At 49.0% G+C, this 18,484-nt stretch overlaps 1 protein-coding gene across 8 annotated transcripts in view; it reads right to left on the bottom strand.

Moving 5' to 3' along the window:
* The window catches only part of RAB3IL1 (RAB3A interacting protein like 1), a 48,205-nt gene extending 30,089 nt beyond the window's left edge, over positions 1–18,116 (bottom strand). For 5 of the 8 annotated variants that reach the window (XM_043973297.1, XM_043973298.1, XM_043973299.1 and 2 more), the window contains exon 1: positions 8,890–9,441. In XM_043973297.1, the coding sequence (XP_043829232.1) occupies positions 8,890–9,368 (479 nt within the window). In that variant the 5' untranslated portion in view covers positions 9,369–9,441. Of the gene's footprint in view, positions 1–8,889; positions 9,442–13,105; positions 13,427–17,934 lie in introns of those variants that run through there. The other 3 variants (XM_043973302.1, XM_043973305.1, XM_043973303.1) reach the window with 2 other exon arrangements.
* Between the last annotated feature and the right edge of the window lie 368 nt (positions 18,117–18,484).

Here is an 18,484-nt window from a genome sequence, read left to right as displayed (position 1 = left end):
GAGACGCTAAGGGAGGCAGACATAGGGAGGTTGGGAAAGGCCCGAAGATTAAGAGAACAGGAGAGGGTACAGGAGGTTGGAGAAATCGAGGAAGGGCTATGATACAGAGACACTGGAGACACCAGGGGGTTGGCAACAGAGGTGAGGACGTAAGGGGCTTTTCAGGGGTGTTGATAAAGTGAAAGGGACTTGGAGTTGGAAGAAAGGAGCGGAGCAGTGAAAGCAGAGTTGGAGTGAAGGAGTGAAAGCTGGAGAAAGCTGGAGCATATCCTAAGGCAAGAGGTGGCAAGGCCATTAGTATATTAAAAGCAGACAGGCTGTATAATTTCTTAACCCTTATCTCTTACATTGATTTTTATAAATAAACTCTGCTTTGATTGTTTAATTAAAAGGCTTCTTAATCTTTTGCTTATCAATTTGGGAGCAGTGTGGAGCAATTTTTAAAGGGCCCAAAGTCAATTAATAGCACTCAGATAGCCAGCCAGTCAGAAGTACCCAGATTAGTCCTCCAATAAGATTAGGTCCCCCAGTCAGATTAGGTGCAGTTAGTAAAAATATTTCTTACTGTTGAATGGCGACCGCGGAGGGACTTATGGCCCAGTTATAATTTTTCTAAACTTATAATTTTTATATAATCATAATTTTTCATATAAGTAGTTATATAAATTTTTTTCAGATTAGATTAGATATAGTTATTTTTTTTTTACAAAGTCAGCCCTTCCAAGCATTTCACTGAGGTCCTCCAGGACCTCTTGACATAGCACTGAGACAGCCAAACTTAGTGTCAGAAAAACTGGAGTCATCATGCTTACAGGCTCCCTAACTCCAGCCAAGTCACAAGACCTCTCCCGAGTCTCTTTCTTCATGTGCAAAATGGGAATAAACCTTTGCACTCCCTGAAGGTGTTGTAAGGAGGAGGGTGTGTTGTCACCTGTGAAGGGCCACAGAAACGTACACCATGCTTAGCAGTGGGCATCCCTGTCCAGGGTCGGCTTCTGCCTGTATGTACTAGGGGTAGGATGTGGGGGAGGGCATGATCCCTCTAGGTTCAAAAGGGATGGATGTCTGCAGCTTAACAAGCCGTTCCAGCCTCAGGAAACCACAGACACAGAAAACAGCCTGAAAATCCAAGTCTGGGCCCTACTAATGGATCTGCCTGGGAGACTCAGCTCCCCTCCCCCACAGCACTGCCTGACAGACATTCAGCTCCCACAGGCTCCTGAGTGGAGTCAGTGTCACCGAATCACCGGAAGTCAGAGCCAGTAGGGACCAACCTCTGAGCACAGAACACATACACTGTCAGAGCTAGGGAGCCCTTAGCACACAGAATGTCAGAACTGGGAAGACCCTTAGAACACAGAATGTCAGAGTTAGGAGGTCTTTAGAACATGGAATGTCAGAGCTGGGATGGCCCTTAGAACACAGAATGTCAGAGCTAGGAAAGTCCTTAGAACATATAACATCAAAGCTGGGATGATTTTAGAGAACATTGAACCCACCTCTCATTTCACAGAGGAAGAAAACTGAGGCTCAGACCAGAAAGGGGAAGAGATTTGTTTGTGGTGTCAGAGGTGGGATTAGCAGAGCCTACCATCCATTGAGTTTTCCCAAGCACTGATCCCACCACTCTACCTGCCCTTGGGAGACACCACCAAAGCCCAAGGAAATGGCAAAATAAAGATCTTCTTTGACCTCCATAGCAACCATGTGAGTTGGGGGTTGGAGTGGAGACCTCATCCTCATACACAGCAGGCACTTAATAAATGCTTGTTGACTCATACTGAATTGAACCCTCCCCATTGACTGGATGGGGACACAGAGGCTTTGTCTAGAGCCATGCAGTTAGTCAATAACAAAAACACACTTGGGCCTGAGTGTTCTGACTCCAGGTTTTCTGTTCTTCCATTCAGAATCAATTCAATTCAGCAAACATTAAGCACCTACTATAAGCTATGCATCATGGGTATAGAATGAGAGTCTCTGCCTTCAAGGAGCACATGTTCTAAAGCAAGTGTTTGTTGGACACCTACTATATGCCTAGCACTGTGCCAAATGCTAGGAAGAAAGCGCATTTGGCAACATTCATTAAACACCTATTGTGTGCAAGGCACTGTTAGTTTATAATTGTTCCATGAGGAATAAAACTTCACAGAATCTCAGAATGTAAAGAGGTCTCTCAGAAGATCTCCAGGACAATCCACCTTCCAAAGCAGGCATCCCCTTTGCACATCTCTGTGTTGTCTCTCCCACTGGAGTGTAAGGTTTGTATTGCCAACACTTACTTGGGCCCAGAATCTGTGCACCTACTAAGTGCTTAATAAATGCTTTTTTCATTCATCCCCCATTAGGGTAGCAGATTCTTAGATTTAGAGCAGACCTCAAATGCAACCTAGCTCAATCTCCCCATTCTACACATGAGGAAACTGAGGCCCAGATCACACAGCTCACCATCGGCACATCTGGGGCCAGAAGGGGCACTCATGGGGCATTTCCTACGTGCTAAGCTCTGGAGAGTTTACACAGAGATTCAAAAACACAGCTCTTGTCCTCAAGAAGATCACGTTCTAATGAGAGAGACAGAATGGAAATATGTGTCAATAAAAGAGATGACATAAATGTAAGATGCTACCAACTCTTTTTTTTTGGAGAGGCGGGATAGGCAGGGTCTGCTGCTGAGATCTGGAGAAAGCTGAATCTGGGTGTTGAGTTCAGAGAAGAGGACACAGACAAGCAATGTTACAAAGGCAGAAATGACAAGATGTGACAACAGATTGGTTATGGAAGGAAAGGGGGAGATGAGGATAACGCCCAGACTGTGAGCCTGGGTGACTGGGAAGATGACAGCTGTCCTCAAGTGAAAAGGGAAGTTAGGAAGCGGGGGAGGGTCCATGAATAAGCTCTATTTTGGACACATAGCTGACCAAAAAAGCAGCTGGGGATGGGAGCTGCAGCTCGGGAGGGAGGTTAGGGCAGGATATAGGAATCATCTCCACGGAGATGACAACTGATCCTAAGGGAGCTGCTGAGATTACCATGTGAGAGTAGACGGAGAGAAAAGAAAAGGAGGTTCAGAGGCACAGAGCCTTGGGGAACACACGTGGTTAGTGGACATGACCCCAAGATCCAGCGACAGAGGCTGAGGGGATAAGGTCAGAGGATAAGAGGAGAAACTGGGACAGCCGTGAACCAAAAACCTAGAAAGAAGAGGGTATCAAAGGGAAGAGAGTGACCTGTGGGAGTTACCAGGGATTTCTCTTCCATCATTCAGCATTTATTAAACACCTATTACTGCCTGCATCACCTTGGTTGTGTCCCATTCCTTATCTGCTACCACAGTCTCTTCTGTAAAATGACTCAAATGACCAAATGATTTTTCCAAATTGATGGTCTGACCGTGTCATTCCCTGGCCTGAGAAGCTTCGGGGACGCCCCTCGCTACCTCCAGCACAAAATAGAAGCCCCTCTGCCCAGGCTCCAGCCTCCTACCCTTCAAGGTAGATTAATTACCCACCTCCTCACGCCACATTCAAGGCTCCAGCCCAACTGTCCACTTATTCCCTGGATGAATCTCTTCTCCTGCCTCCCTGCCTTTGCCTCACTCATCCCTGGAAAGCTCCCCTTCCTCTTGCCTGGCCTGTTGGAAAGTCTGGCTCCTTTCAAGGCTTGGCTCATGTGAAACCTCCTACAGGAAGCCCTTCTGGACTGACTTCTCCCAACTCAAGGCCCCACCCACAAACATAGGATTATCTTGTAAATATGTATTTTCATGTATATCAGTGAAACTGACAACACTAAATTCCTGGAGGGCAGAGACTGGTCTCCTCCCAAAGGTCTTCAAGTCAACCAGTTCCTTCAAGCACACAGTATGTGCTTAACAAGACAGCTAGGTGATGCTGCAGTGGACAGAGCACTGGGTCTGGACGCAGGAAGACCCAAGTTCAAATCTAACCTCAGACTCTTACTAGCTGTGTGACCCTAGGCAAGTCACTTAACCCTCTTCTGCCTCAGTGTTATTTCATCTGTAAAATGATATGGTGGGGCAGCTGGTGGCGCAGTGGATAGAGCACCAGCCCTGGAGTCAGGAGTACCTGAGTTCAAATCCAGCCTCAGACACTTAACACTTACTAGCTGTGTGACCCTGGGCAAGTCACTTAACCCCAGTTGCCTCACTAAAAAAAAAAAGAAAAAAATGATATAGAAATGGAAGTGGCAAACCTCTGCCAAGAAAACCCCAACTGGGGTCATGAAGAATCAGACAGGACTGAAACAACCAAACAACAGGTACTTCATAAATGCCTTTTTAGGCATAAGTGCCCTTTTTCAAATGAGATCCCACAAGTCCCCTACCTTCTGAATTTCCTTTTCCCAGGGTCTAGATCCTGAACCAGAAGGGACCAGAGGGCCAGAGAAATTGAGTGATTTCCCTGTTCCCACAGCTAATAAGTGCCTGATGTTGCATTCAAACTCAGGCCTTCAAAATGCCAGATCCAATATTCTACCCTCACCACCACTGTGGCCTCTTTCCTTTCCTCCTTCCCTGGGCTGAGGGGCTGCAGCTTTATCTGGGGCAGAGGATTCAGGCCTGAACCAAGAAAGGGTGGTCAGAAGCTGGGCCCCTCTCGGGGTCAGAGAGCCCACCCTCAAAAGTTTCCTGTGCCTCAGGAAGTGGAACTGGGGAGCTCTGACCTGAAGCCCTTTTTACCTGGGCACGTTCTTAATGCCCTCTACCTGCCGTGAAGCTGGATTTCAGAAGGCCAGCCCCTCCCAGGTTGAAGCTGAAAACAGGATGTGTGTGTGCATATTGGGGGGCATGAGGGTCCCCCAATCCAGGTGAGCAAATCGTCTCCCTCTGGCCTTCTCTGAAATCTTCCCCTCCCTCTTCTGCTGGTCTCTAAGGGATGCTCTGAGAACAGATAATGGAGGAAGTGGGGTTCCCAGGGGGCTAGTGGGGAGAGGCTTCTGCCGCCTGTCTGGCTCCATTCTAGAGAGGCCCCGGGAGCGTTTGCTTAGCCCGTGCCCACCCCCAGCTTAGAACATAGAGTTCAGACCACCCAGCCTCAGAGGGCCGGGAGCCTTCCCCGCCTTGGCCACAGAGTCTGCTCCTTCAGGGTCAGAGTGTGGAGAGAAGCGTCAGAGGCCAAGCCTCCACCTGCACTTGCTCGTGTTCTCCCTCATATTCTCTCTCTCTCTCTCTCTCTCTCTCTCTCTCTCTCTCTCTCTCTCTCTCTCTCTCTCTCTCTCTCTCTCTCTCTCTCTCACACACACACACACACACACACACACACACACCAGACCAGACCCGCCTGGCCTGGGATCTCCTCCACTCTAAAGGAGGCCCTTCCTCACTCTCCTTCTAACAGCTGGAAGCAGGCCCCTTGCAGGCAGCTCTGCCCATCTAGGGCTCTCACATACGAGGTTCTCAGACGTCTGCCTCAATTCTGACTTTCCGTGTTCTATGTTCTGGGGTCCCCCCAGCTCGGACTTCCTACTTTCTAAATCTCTTCCAGCCGTTGAGAACTGATGCAGAGCAAAGTGAGAAAAACTAGAAAAACAAATGATATAATAACACGCTAACAACATTATTTAAAACAACAACAACGACGACTTTGAAAGGAGCCACAACTCCAGAGGCCTGAGGATGAAGGGTGGGCCAGGCCAGCAGCCAGAGGTGATGGACCCACAGACCAAGATGACATTTCTTTGGACATGGCCAATGTCGGAATTTGTTTTGCTCAACTAGACATATCTTTTTACAAAATCTGTCTTTTTTTTTTTCAGTTCAGGTGAAGGGTGTGAGGGGGAACAGAAGGCAAAGAGAAGCCTTTCCCAGTTCTCTTTCATTTCTGTGCCTTTCCTCTGAGATTACCCCTCCCCCCATTTATCCTGTATCTTTTTTTGGGGGGAGGGTCTGGGTTTTTTTGTTTTGTTTTGTTTTGGTTTTTGCAGGGCAATGAGGGTTAAGTGGCTTGCCCAGGGTCACACAGCTAGTAAGTGTCAAGTGTCTGAGGCTGGATTTGAACTCAGGTCCTCCTGAATTCAGGGTGGGTGCTTTATCCACTCCACCACCTAGCTGCCCCCTATCCTGTATCCTCGTTGATGGATGGAATTCTTATTTGCATGTCATCTCCCCCACAACACACACACTTCTTGGACTGGGAGCTCCCTGAGGGCAGGGGCTGTTTTTGCCCTTTTTTGTATCCCCAGTTCTTAGCACAGTGCCTGGCATACATTAGGTGCCTAATAATTGCTTGAAGAAAAAAGAAAATCCTTCCTATACTTCTAACACTCCATAAGGTCCCTCCCAGCTCTGACATTTCATGTTCTTTGTTCTAATGTCCCTCCTATCCTAAGATCCCTCTAGGTTCTGGCCTTTTTCCCCATGATTCTTCTCCATTTTCTGCTCCACTATCATTTCCTTGGATCCTCATTTTTGAGGAATATTCAGTATCTGAATGGGGAGGAGGTAGAGGGGCATAGAGGATACAATTTGAAGACTTCAAGTCAAGAAGAGCAGCGTATGAATTCAGCCTCAGACATTTACTGGGTGACCTTGGCCAAGTCACTGAATTTTGGGGGAGTTCTCAGTTTACTCATCTGCGGAATGGGGTCGTTGCAAGTATCAAATGTAACCCTTTTGGTGGGAAGAGAAGGAAGTAGAATAAGCACTTATCTAACTCCTACTGTTTGCCAGGCACTTTCTAAACCTTATCTCATTTGACCCTCTCAACAACCCTGAGAGGTTGGTGCTATCATAATCCCCATTTTACAATTGAGGAAAGTGAATCAAACAGCAGCAGGTGAGTGACTTCCCCAGGGTCATACAATTAGTGTCTGAGGTCAGATTTGAATTTAGGTCTTCCTGACCCCTGTTCCAGCCCTCTATCCACTGTGCCACCAGCTATTTCTATATAAGCTATGATACCTATTATCATCTGAAGAGAGGCAGCAAGGCATAGCCGGTGGGTACCTGGATTAGGCTCAGGTAACCTGGATTGATGTCCCACCCCTGATACACACTCACTAACCGCTCTTAATTCTAGTGGTTTCTTTAAATTATTTCCCGTTTATCCTGTCCATAATTGGCTTTGTATGTTTTTGCTTGTGTGTTGTCTCCCCCAGGTTGACTGTAAGCTTCTTGAGAGCAGGGACTGTCTTTGGCCTCTTTTTGTGTCACCCAATGCCTAATATTTAGTGAAATGAATTTGGTTTGGGTTTGGGGGGTTTTTTGTTGTTGTTGTTTTTTGCAGGGCAATGAGGGTTAAGTGACCTGCCCAGGGTCACACAGCTAGTTAAGTGTCAAGTGTCTGAGGCTGGATTTGAACTCATGTCCTCCTGAATCCAAGGCCAGTGCTTTATCCACTGTGCCACCTAGCTGCCCCTAGTGAATTGAATTTGATTGAAAATCGAATTCTATGAGCCTTGGAAATCACCAAACCTCTCGGGACCCCCAGGCAATGTCAGCTAGGTTGTCACAGAACAGTTGCTAACATGCATTGGTAAAGGGGCTTTTCTCACTGGGAGCTCCATAACTCCTCTTCCCCTTTCCCACAACCTCTCGTTCTTCCTCTTTTTTCTCCCTCTTCTTCTTACACATTACATGTACCTTGCTGAGTCCATGCTAGGGACACCTGGGATCTGCATATCCTGTCCCTAGGTGAGCTCCCAAAGGATTGGTCCCTGAGGACTTTCCTCCTAGTCTGTCCATCTCACTGAATCCAAACTTCTGAAGAGCTAGAAGGGACCTCAGGAGCCCAGCAGACCAAAGAAAGGACCTTAGGATCACAGGACTTTAGAGAACATGCGGCCTGTTCCTTCCACTTTACAAGGGAGGCAATGAAGGCTCAGAAGGGGTGGGGGGATTACTAGTTCAGGGTCACAAAACTAGAACTAGAACCAGCACAGCCGAGGTCCTTTGACCTTCCAATGTTAATTTCACGCTTGTCTAAGGCTGGTATTGAAATCTGAAAACATGAAAAAATCTAGTTTCTGACTTTCCCTAGCTCACAGCAGCTCTATCCTTCTGGTCCATGGGGGAGAGGTGGGGGAAGGGAGGGGGGTGGTCAGGGAGAATTGGGGTGGAAGGGTTCGCAAGGTCAGGAAACTAGGCAGGGAAGGTGGAGAAGACCCAAGGGGGTGAGGGGGACCAGCCAACATGTGTGGGTTCCAGCATGATCGAGGGAGCCCCAGGGGTCACAGTTCCTGACTCCTTCCTGGAGGGTCCCAGAATTCTCAGAAGGGTTCTCTTGAGCAACTCCGTGCCTCTGTTTCCCCATCTGTAAAACCACTTAGATGAGCCCTAAAGTTCCTTCCAGCTCTGACATTCTGTGTTCTATGACTCTTCTCCTTCCTCCTCCCCATCACCACTGGGTCCCACCATTCTTTTTCTAAAAAAAACCAAAGCCTTTCTTTTGTGGGGCAATGAGGGTTAAGTGACTTGCCCAAGATCACACAGCTAGTAAGTGTCAAGTGTCTGAGGCTGCATTTGAACTCAGGTCCTCCTGAATCCAAGGCCAGTGCTTTATCCACTGTGCCACCTAGCCACCATCCTAAACCTGAAGGAAAACCGGGAAAGGGAGGAGAGGGGAGAGGAGGCTGTAAAAGGGAGACGGGACAAGGGGGTGAAGGGAGAAGAGAGATAAGAGACAGAAAAAGAGAGACACAGAGACAGACACAGAAACAGACAGGAACAGAGACACAGAGACAGAGACAGAAACAGAAACAGAGACACAGAGACTGAGAGACAGAGACAGAAAGAGACAGAGACACAGAGACAGAGACAGAGGAGAAAGGATCCGAGGGAAAGGGAAGGGAGAGTGCACCAAGCGCCCACACAAAGGAAAGTTAGCAAGCGGCCAAAGGGTCCAGGGAGGAAATTGATTCCAGACCTACCCTTTCCACATGCTGGCTGCACTCCCGCTCCGCTCCGGGCTCCTGGGCTCTGCTGCAGCCACCTCTGGCCCGGCGCTGGCCGAGGGTCCCGGGCGCTCAGGGGTCCCGGCGGCGACGCCGCATCCCTGCCCACCGCGGTCCCCGCCCCTTGGGCACCCGGGATGCGCTGCTCTGCTCTGCTCTCCCGGCGCCCCGCGGCCGCAGCGACTGCAGCTGGGACTCTGCGGCACCGACGCTGCCCCTGACCGTGACCGTGACCCTGCCCGTGACCCTGCCCCTTCCCCAGCCGCCGAGGGAGCCCCGGCCCGGGCCGCTCCTCTCGCCTCTGCCGCGCTCAGCTCTTCTCCGCTCTCCCGCAGCGGTGGCGGCGGTGACTTGGGGAGGGTCACGTGACCTCGGGGCGGGCGCGGGGTGGGGGTGGCTGAGGGAGGGGGAGCCTCTGATTGCAGGACACACGTGCCCCCGCCCCCGCCTCCCATCCCATCCCAGGCACGTGAAGGACGGTCTAGGACCCGGCATCTTTCTCCAACGACGCTGCCTGCGGTCCCCTGCCCGAGGAGGGTACGCCGCAGTCCCGCGTGGGCATCCCGCTCCCGCCTCCAGCCCCACAGCCCCACCCCCTCCTCCATGGAGAGCACTGCCCGCCCAGTCTGCCGGGCGACCCCCTACCCTGCCTCTAGTCCATCCGTACTCGGGACATTAAAGGCAGACTCACACCCCACACCCCCCGCAAGTTCCCCAGCCCCCTCTCAAAAAAATCAGCGTCACCCACAAGTCTCTCGTGGACGAGAATATCACAGAAAGTCAGATCTGGAAGAGACCTTCCAGCCACCACTGACCCAGCTACAGGAAAGCACTTGAGCGACGGATAAACCAGGAGCATTGATCCGGAGCTGGGAAGGGCCTTAGAGACCATCCTTGCGCTCTCTTCCCAATCCCCTCGTTTTACAGATGAACAAACCGAGCCTCCGAGGGCTAGTGACTTGCCCGAGGTCACACAGCTAGTGGCAGACTCAAGATCAGAATGATCCTGACGCCCAGCTCAGTGCTTTGTCTCACAAAACACACTCGTCTATGTCTTACAGTGGGAGGGACAGACACAGATGAGCGTGTTTTGTGAGACAAAGATTTTTTTTAAGCCCTTGCTCAAGAGTCTACGATGACTCCCCAGTGCTATGTGGAATCTAGCCTCTGGTCTTGGTATTCAAGATCCTCTTTCCTCCCATCTTCACCTTCCCTATCCAGCCTGATGTCCTTCTCAGAGTCCATAGGAGGCATTTGTGCCTTCTCTGAACAAGTTAAAAGTGCACTTCCTATGTGTGAAAAAAGGAATAAGCCTTTACTATGTGAGAAACACTGAGCTAAATGCTTTATGAATGTGATCTCATTTGATCCTCACAATATTATTAGTAACATAGTATCCCAGACATGGGTGGGATGAGACCTATGGACGACATCCCCACCAGGTGTTCCTCTACTTCAAGAGCTCCAGTGAAGGGGAGCCCACCACCTCCTGAGGAGGTCCACTCCACTCTGGGACAGTTCTCACGTAGAAGAACCTTTTCCTTACATGTAGTCTAAATCTGTCTCTGCAGTTTTCTCCCATTTGCTCCCAGTTCTGTCCAAGCAGAACAAAGCTAATTCTCTTCCTAGTAACTTCCCTTCAAATGCTTGAAGACATCTGTCCCATTGACTTGCCTTGTCCTGGCTAAACATCCCAGTTCTTTCAGTGGATCCTCCCAAAGCACAGTTCTGAGTTCCCAACCCCACTCCAACAGCTTGGTTATCCCGCAAACTGCTGACCTTTATTGCAACATAGAACTTTTTTTTTTTTTTTAGTGAGGCAATTGGGATTAAGTGACTTGCCCAGGGTCACACAGCTAGTAAGTGTTAAGTGTCTGAGGCTAGATTTGAACTCAGGTACTCCTGACTCCAGGGCTGGTGCTCTATCCACTGCGCCACCTAGCCACCCCTGCAACATAGAACTTGACAAGCTACAAATAAATACATGCTACAGAAAGCTAAATAAATTCCACAAAGGTGATGGTATACTACTGGGCCATAAGAAATGACTATGTCAATAGGGGAAGGGAAGGGAATAAGCATTTCTGTAGTCCCTGCTACATGCCAGGCACCGGGCTAAGCATCTTATAAATATCTCATTTGAGCTTTCACAACAACCCTATGAGGTAGGTTGCTGCTATTATCCCCACTGGCCCTGAGCTGTGCTTTGAAGGATTCTGAGAGGTGCCGAGAAGGAAAGAGCTCACCCCAGGCCCCGAGAACTGCAGCACGCCAAGGGCCAGAGGTGATAGATGAAAGATCATGAGCTAGCTAGCTAGAAGGTTGATTTGCCACAGGAAATAATTTAAATTATTATTACCAGAAAGATGTAAATGGGGCGGGGGGGGGGTCCAGAACGGGGGGGAGGGGGCTGTTTTGTTCCAGAGGCAACAAAGCAGTCATTGACGATTTTAGAGCAAGGGGTAGCTTCAAGAATCTCAATTTTGAGGCTATGAGAGGAAGGGATAGAAGTGGGGGGAGAGAAGGGGAGGGGAGGGAACGGATGGAGGTGGGGGAGGGGAAGGACCACCAGGAGCACAGCTCAAACCCTTTTGGTTTTTTCCAAAGGAGACAAACAGATCGTCCCATGGGGCTCCACCAGCAAAATCACAGCCCAGCATGCCACAGGGCCCTACACTAACCAGCCTCCTTTCCAGATATGGGGATAGGGACAGAAAGGAGGAAATGACATGCCAGTCATTGTCTGCCACCCTCAGCCGAGCCTCCTCTTCCCTCGTCTAAGTTAACTTGCCTTTAAAATGATGGGGGAGGGGCAGCTAGGTGGCGCAGTGGATTAAGCACCGGCCCTGGATTCAGGAGGACCTGAGTTCTAATCCAGCCTCAGACACTTGACACTTACTAGCTGTGAGACCCTGGGCAAGTCACTTAACCCCATTGTCCTGCAAAAAAAAAAAAAAAAAAGATGATGATGATGATGATGAGAGGCCCTCCTGGACCTGGCATCAGGGATCTGGGTTCAAACCTCAGGTTATTTACTAGCTGTGTGACCTTGGGCAAATCATGTAATCTCTTTAACCCTCAGCTTCCCCATCTGCAAAGTGGAGATAATGACATAGGGACTGCATGGCTCGAAGGCGTGGGAAGGAAGCGTTCTGTGAGCCATAAAGTATTATAAAAATGAGCTGACATTGGAAACCCCCCCTGACCTTTGGGGACTGGCCTGACCATCCTGAGCCTTTGGGGTGGGCGGCAGCAATGATTGGCCTAAAGGCCTCAGGCTGGGGGACTTTCCCTCCTGTCCTCTCAGTCTCATTTATTCGTTCAATGAACATTCCTGGATGTATATTTCTCTACTGGGGGCTAAAGTAAAACACATGCAAGTAACTAGAACACGGACTATTTATCACAAGACGCATCCATTAAAAAGGGAGGGTCAGAACCCATCTGTATGATGTCTGAGGGGGAAGATTATTAGCAGCCCAGCAGGCTATCAGGGAGGGCTTCCCGGAGGAAACATCTCTGGATCGGACTCTGGTGGATGAGTAATAATTTGACAGGAAAAATGGAGAAAGGGATCATGGGATTAGAGATTTAGCATTTGAAGGGGAAAGCTCCTTTTCATTTTTACAGTTGAGGAGATGAAGGCACAGGGCAGTCAGAACTGAGTCCAAAAAACCAGGGCTCCCTCCACTGCACTACACTGCCTTAGGGCCAGGGCACAGCGGCAGAAGGATGTGTTTGGGGCCTGAGAATGGTCCAGTTTGGCCACAAGTGAAATACATGGAGAGCTCATCAGTGTTTTCAGGGAAAAAACCCACCACAACATAGGACTTCCTCCTTCCTCCTTTTTCTCCTTCCCTTCCTCTCCTCACTCAGCTCTCTAGATCTCTCTATCCCCCTTCCCAGCACAGTTGCTCCTCTCCTATGGCGGGGAGGCAAGGAGTAAGGGGCTTCCTACAATTGCCAACTAAAATCCCCCCTTCCTCAGGCCCCTCTTCATGTCAATGCCTCCCTTCTGCCAATTCCTATTTGTTCTGCACATAGCTTGTTTGTACACCATTGTTGGCATGCCATTCCCCCCCCTGCATTAGACTGTGAACTCCTTGAGGGACAGGAATGGTCCTTTGCCCAATGCCTGGCTTAGAGCAGGTGTACATGGACTCACCAGCATGCCCACCCCCTGAATGTTTACCTGTCCATCTGGCAAGGGTCCTCCTGGGCAGTATCTAGCCTTGGGGCAGGGTCCAAGGCGACTCCTGAGGCTCCTGTTGCCCCTGGGTCTAGCCTTGGAACATATTGTACTGTCCCAGTGCTCACAGCAAAGAGCAGTGGACATGTCCCGGGGGCAGCAGCCCTGGCTGGACAGCGGTGGTATTCCTCCTCAAACTCCATTGGGAGGAGAAGGCAAGCCTTGGTCACAAGACCCCCCCAAAAGTCCTGCTCCAAAACCCAGCTCAGCCACTGGATTGGCCCTAGGGGAGTCAGCTGGAATGTCCCAGAGCCAGACAAAACAGAATTGAACACGTCTGTCTGTCTCATCTCTCTTGGGACCAGAGCCTCTAACCTTTGCTATCTCCAGGTAGCAGCTTGCAGAGGGGAGGCGTCTCCTTGGGTTGAGCCTTTATCTCTTTAAACCCCATAATAATTAACTCCCAGGGTCCAGGAGTTCTAGGCAGAATCTTGTCTTGAGTAGGAGGTTGGACAGAGAGAAAGGGAGGGGAGAAGTCAGGGGTCCCCATCACAAAAGAGGTGGGCACTCTTCCAATCACTGCTATCTGACAACTCTCCCTTGGGTAAATGGACTTCCCTAGGAAGAAGATTCTTCTAAACTGGGCCTAGAAAAACACAAAGTAGACATTATTTGTCTCTGGCACTCCACTGTCCAGTAGTCCTCCTGACCCTAATTCAACTGAAATCAACAAGCATTTATTAAGCACCTACTATGTGCCAGGCTCTGGGAATACACAAAGACAAAAGATTAAAAGTCCTATATTTAAGAAGCTTAGAGTTTACTAGAGCATAAATTCTTTGTTTTGTTTTGGGTTTTTTTGGATTTTTTTTTTTTGGTGAGGCAGTTGGGGTTAAGTGACTTGCCCAGGGTCACACAGCTAGTAAGTGTTAAGTGTCTGAGGCTGGATTTGAACTCAGGTCCTACTGAGCCGGTGCTCTATCCACTGCACCACCTAGCTGCCCCTGAGCATAAATTCTTAATCTGGGCTTTGTGAAGTTTTTTTGTTTTTTAAAAAATATCTTGATAAATATATTTCAATATAAATCTTGTATGTTTACGTGTGACACCTTTTTACAGCAATTTGCTTGTTTTAAGCTTAGAAGACAATAAGATGACCCCCACAGTGCACTTATTTCAACAAACAAGTTATAAGTTCAGTTATAATAGCTCTGAGCCCCCAGTTAGGAAAATTCCTAACACTTAGGCAGAGGTTTGGCTCTCTTCCTAACCTAACATCTACATCTTTCTTTGGTTAACCCCAGGATTCTCTGTGGGTGAGGCAAAATTCATGGAAACATTTGGGTAAAGAAACAAAATATCATTTAATAGTGTATGTGGATGGGCAGGCATTGGGAGGGGCTGTTTGGAAAAGAGTTGACCTTTTCTTGGGACTTCTCTCAGCCCCTCAGCCAGGTCTTCCTTTCTGAGATACCTGTAAAGCCAATGACTCTCCTAGATTTCTTCCTTCTCTGGCACAGTTTAGTTTTCTCTTTGCTCCAGCCTCTTGGCTCAGAATCTTTCTCCCCAATTCTGAGATAGCTTCCCTCTTTTACACAAATTACTTCGGGAGTGACTTTAATGGATTCAGAGAGGTATACAGGTCTTGTTCCATTCTCAGTTCTAATTGTTTGATTCAGTAGGCAAGGAGCCAAAATTCGGGTGGTTTCAAATCCACTCTTACATACGCATTTAATAAACCTCATTCTGAGAAGGGGTCTGGGACCCCAAAGAGGTTAAGAGCCCCTGGACCAGAGATAACATCTGTTCACAGAGAAGTAAAGGCAGGATCTATACAAAACCAATATACACTGGGAACTAGGGGAATCAGGAAGGGCCTCTTAAAAGCTGAGCCTCAAAGGGATCCAGGGGTTTTAACATGTGTAAGTGAGGAGGAAGAACATAGCAGGCATGAGGACCAGCCTTGTACAAAATTATGGAGGTAAGAGATGGATAGTTTGGCAGGGAGGGATGAACAATGAACCATCAGCCTGGAAAGGTTGGCTGAATCCAGATGGCAATGGGCTTTAAGGGTCAGAGCATTGATTATATGCTGGGTTACAGTGTTGGGTTGTACCATTCAGGATGCTAAAGAAATAAGACACCCCCCCTCCATGGCTTGCAATCTAGTCAAGGAGACAAGGTTTTATACTGTTTAAGTTAACTGTAGCAGACTAGGTGAGAGACTTCAAGTCCAGCACTGGACTTGGGAGTGAAAGATGTGTGTTCAAGTCTTACCTTTGATAATTACTAACTGGGTGAGACCCAATGAGTCTCAGCCAGCTTTTTACTAACTATGTTGTAGATCTGGGGTTCCTACACTGATGAACTCAGATGTCCTTGGCCAGCTGTCTGATGGGTGAGAGCCAAAGGAGGAGTATGGACAGGAGGCAGAGAGCTGCAACAGCTGGAGGATGCAGAGTCAGGGCTGGGTTTGGATCCTGGCTCTGCTACCCGTTACTGACCCATATGACCTTGGATAAGTCAGGCCTCACACATCAGACCTACTCTTTTTCCCACTTTAAAAAATGTATTAGTTATAACATTCTCTTTTTTTTATTTCGAATTTTGAAGTCTCTCCCTCCCTCTAGCCCCTCCCCCACCCACTGAGAAGGTAAGCGATCTGATATTATCCATATGCTATGTGCTGGGCACTGTGCTAAGGGCTAGGGATACAAATAGAGGTAAAAGATAGTTCCTGCCCTCAAGGCGCTCCCAGTCTAAAGGGAGGCGGGGGAACAATGGGAAAACAACTGCATATAATCAAGCAATCCATAGGATACACTGGAAAGAATGGAGGAAAGGAACTAGTGTGAGGGAATATTGGGAAAGTCTTCTTGTAGAAGATAGGATCATAGCTAGGGCTTGAAGGAAGCCAAGAGGCAGAGGGGAGGAGGGAGGGAGGACATCTCAGGCAGGGGGCACAGCCAGAGCAAGTGCCCAGAGTCTGGAGATGGAAGCCCTTGTCATTGGATGGAAGAGTGCACAGCAGGGAGATGGAGGAAGGTCGCTGGAAAGGAAGGAGGGAGCAAATTTCAAAGGGTTTTCTGTGCTAAAAGGGGATTTTATATCAGATCCTTGGGGTGATAGGGAGCGGTAACAAGCTGGATCTGCTCTTTAGGAAGATCACCCTGACAGTTGAGTGGAGGAAAGACGTGAGTCAGGGAGGCTGAGCAGTCTGTAGCAACAAGAGATAAGGGCCTGTACCAACCAATGCTCTCCCCATTGTCCTATGATGTGCCCTTTGTAAGGAGAATATGAAGACTGGCCCTGAAGACTTATATGAACTGATGCAAAAGGAAGTGAGCAGAACCAGGAGAACCATTTGTGTTATAACAACAATATCATACAGACAATTGCACATGACTCTGGTTGACCCAATGACCCACCACAATTCCAAATGACTCGTGATGAAACACACTACCCACCTCCAAGAGAAGGTGCCAATGGCCTCACTGGGCAGATTGAACAATATATTTTTCTCTTTCTTGCCTTTTTTTTTTTAATGAGGTTAATGTGAAAATTTGTTTCATATGATTATATTTGTAATGGGTTTTCTTTTTCTTTCCTTCTCAATGAAGGGGGGTGGGGGATGGAGGAGAGGGGAGACAATTTGGAACTGAAAATAAAAATGATTTTTTAAAATGCTATTAAAAAAAAAAAAGACTAGTCCGAGCTTTATCTCTGTCCCTATCCTGGATGCCACTTGAATATCTCCATGAGTAAGCTATAAAGCTCTTTATGGGCAGGGATGATTTCATTTTTCTCTTTTATCTCTAGTGCTTAGCACATAGTAGGTGCTTAATAAATACTCAAGCAACGTCTACCACAAAGAGCCTCTGGGGCTGGGGAGGAGGATTGATCATTCTACTGGATTTGACAGCTTTTTCTTTGCTCAAGGATGGCCAAACTTAAAGGAAAGGTCTGATTGAGTGGGGGGACAGAAGAGGGTGGGGGGAGAGGGGGAGGGAAGGAGGAGGAGGAGGAAGAGGAGGAGGAGATGTCTTTCCTGCAGCTGGGCAAACCCAGTAAATTTCCCATCAAGTTCAAGCTCCGATCTTTCCCTTCCTGTTTTCTCTTGATGGTTAACCTCACTGCCAAATCCCTAGCATATCATCACCTTCCCTGATGGTCAACATTTAGTCCCACCTGGAAACATTTAACCAAGAACAGGATGTGCTGGGTTTGAAAGGGAGAGGGGACTGATAGTCCCCCAGAAGAACTGACATGGGAGATGCAGGGAGGAAAGGTCTCCTGCCCGATTGCCCTCCCCCAAATAAAACCTTCCAAGACAAACTTGTTGCTTTGTGCATTTGGATGAGCAGTGTGGGCCCAGTTTGATGGCTGCTCAGTCCCTCGTGTGACCACAACTAAAAAATGGGTCTCAGTTGGATGTTAGAACCACAGCCAGGCGGAGGCCTTGGAAGGACTTTAGGAGACACAGCATGGACGTCTGTGAGATGTCGGGGCTGGGCACTGCTCTGGGGCCTCAGAGCATGGGATGTCAGAACTGGGCAGGACCTTAGGCTAAGGTCTATACTGAAGAATACTGGAGCTACAAGGGATCTGAGAACAAAAATGTCAGAGGAAGGAGGGGACAGAATGCTCAATGAGCAGCCTTGGAGAGCATCTGGTCCAACCCCCTCGTTTTACAGAGGAGTAAACTGAGGCCGGAGAGGAGCAGTCCTTTGCCCACAGTCACCCTGATAATTTGGTGGTGGTGCTGCCTCCCAGCCTAGGGCTCTCACCCCTGTGCCCAGCTGCTCCTAGCAATCTCTATCTCAGCCACTTACCCAACAATCTCAGTCACGAGGGGACAGTCCGTGAGGCCTCCGGCCTGGCTCGTCTGCAGGAATGGCCGGTGGCTTGGCACTCTGCCCTGGCTGCAAGCAGGGGCCACCTGCCCGGTACCAGAAAGGACACTGGGAGCAGGCATCTCTGGGGGAGCAGAGAAGGAATGAAGGGCTAAGCTCATCTCGAGCCAACCACGCAACACCATCCCGGGGACTGGTGGGTCAAAGGCAGAGGAGCATTGCAGCCAGGGACCTCCCCGCCCACCTACCCGGACCAGGCCTCTCCTGGGAAATGTATTTCCCTGGAAATGGAAAGAAACTAAAGGCCTCCGAAATTCCAGGCCTGGCCGCCCCCTCCCTGCAGCCAGCTGTGTGGAATGTTTGAACAACTGCATGGAATGTTTTTCACTAAGAATTCTCCCAGGGGTTTCCGGGATCTGGGAGCTCAGATTTCAAAAAGGCAGCTGGCTAGAGTCCGGCTAGAATCCCAGCCCACTGTCCCATCACTGGAGAGGACTGAGAAAGGTCAGGGAGCCGGGGGTGGGGCGGG

The sequence above is a fragment of the Dromiciops gliroides genome, chromosome 6 (assembly GCF_019393635.1).
Source record: "Dromiciops gliroides isolate mDroGli1 chromosome 6, mDroGli1.pri, whole genome shotgun sequence".
Classification (NCBI taxonomy): domain Eukaryota; kingdom Metazoa; phylum Chordata; class Mammalia; order Microbiotheria; family Microbiotheriidae; genus Dromiciops; species Dromiciops gliroides.
The sequence above is the reverse complement of the archived record's forward strand: the minus strand, read 5'-3'. Positions and strand labels throughout refer to the sequence as shown.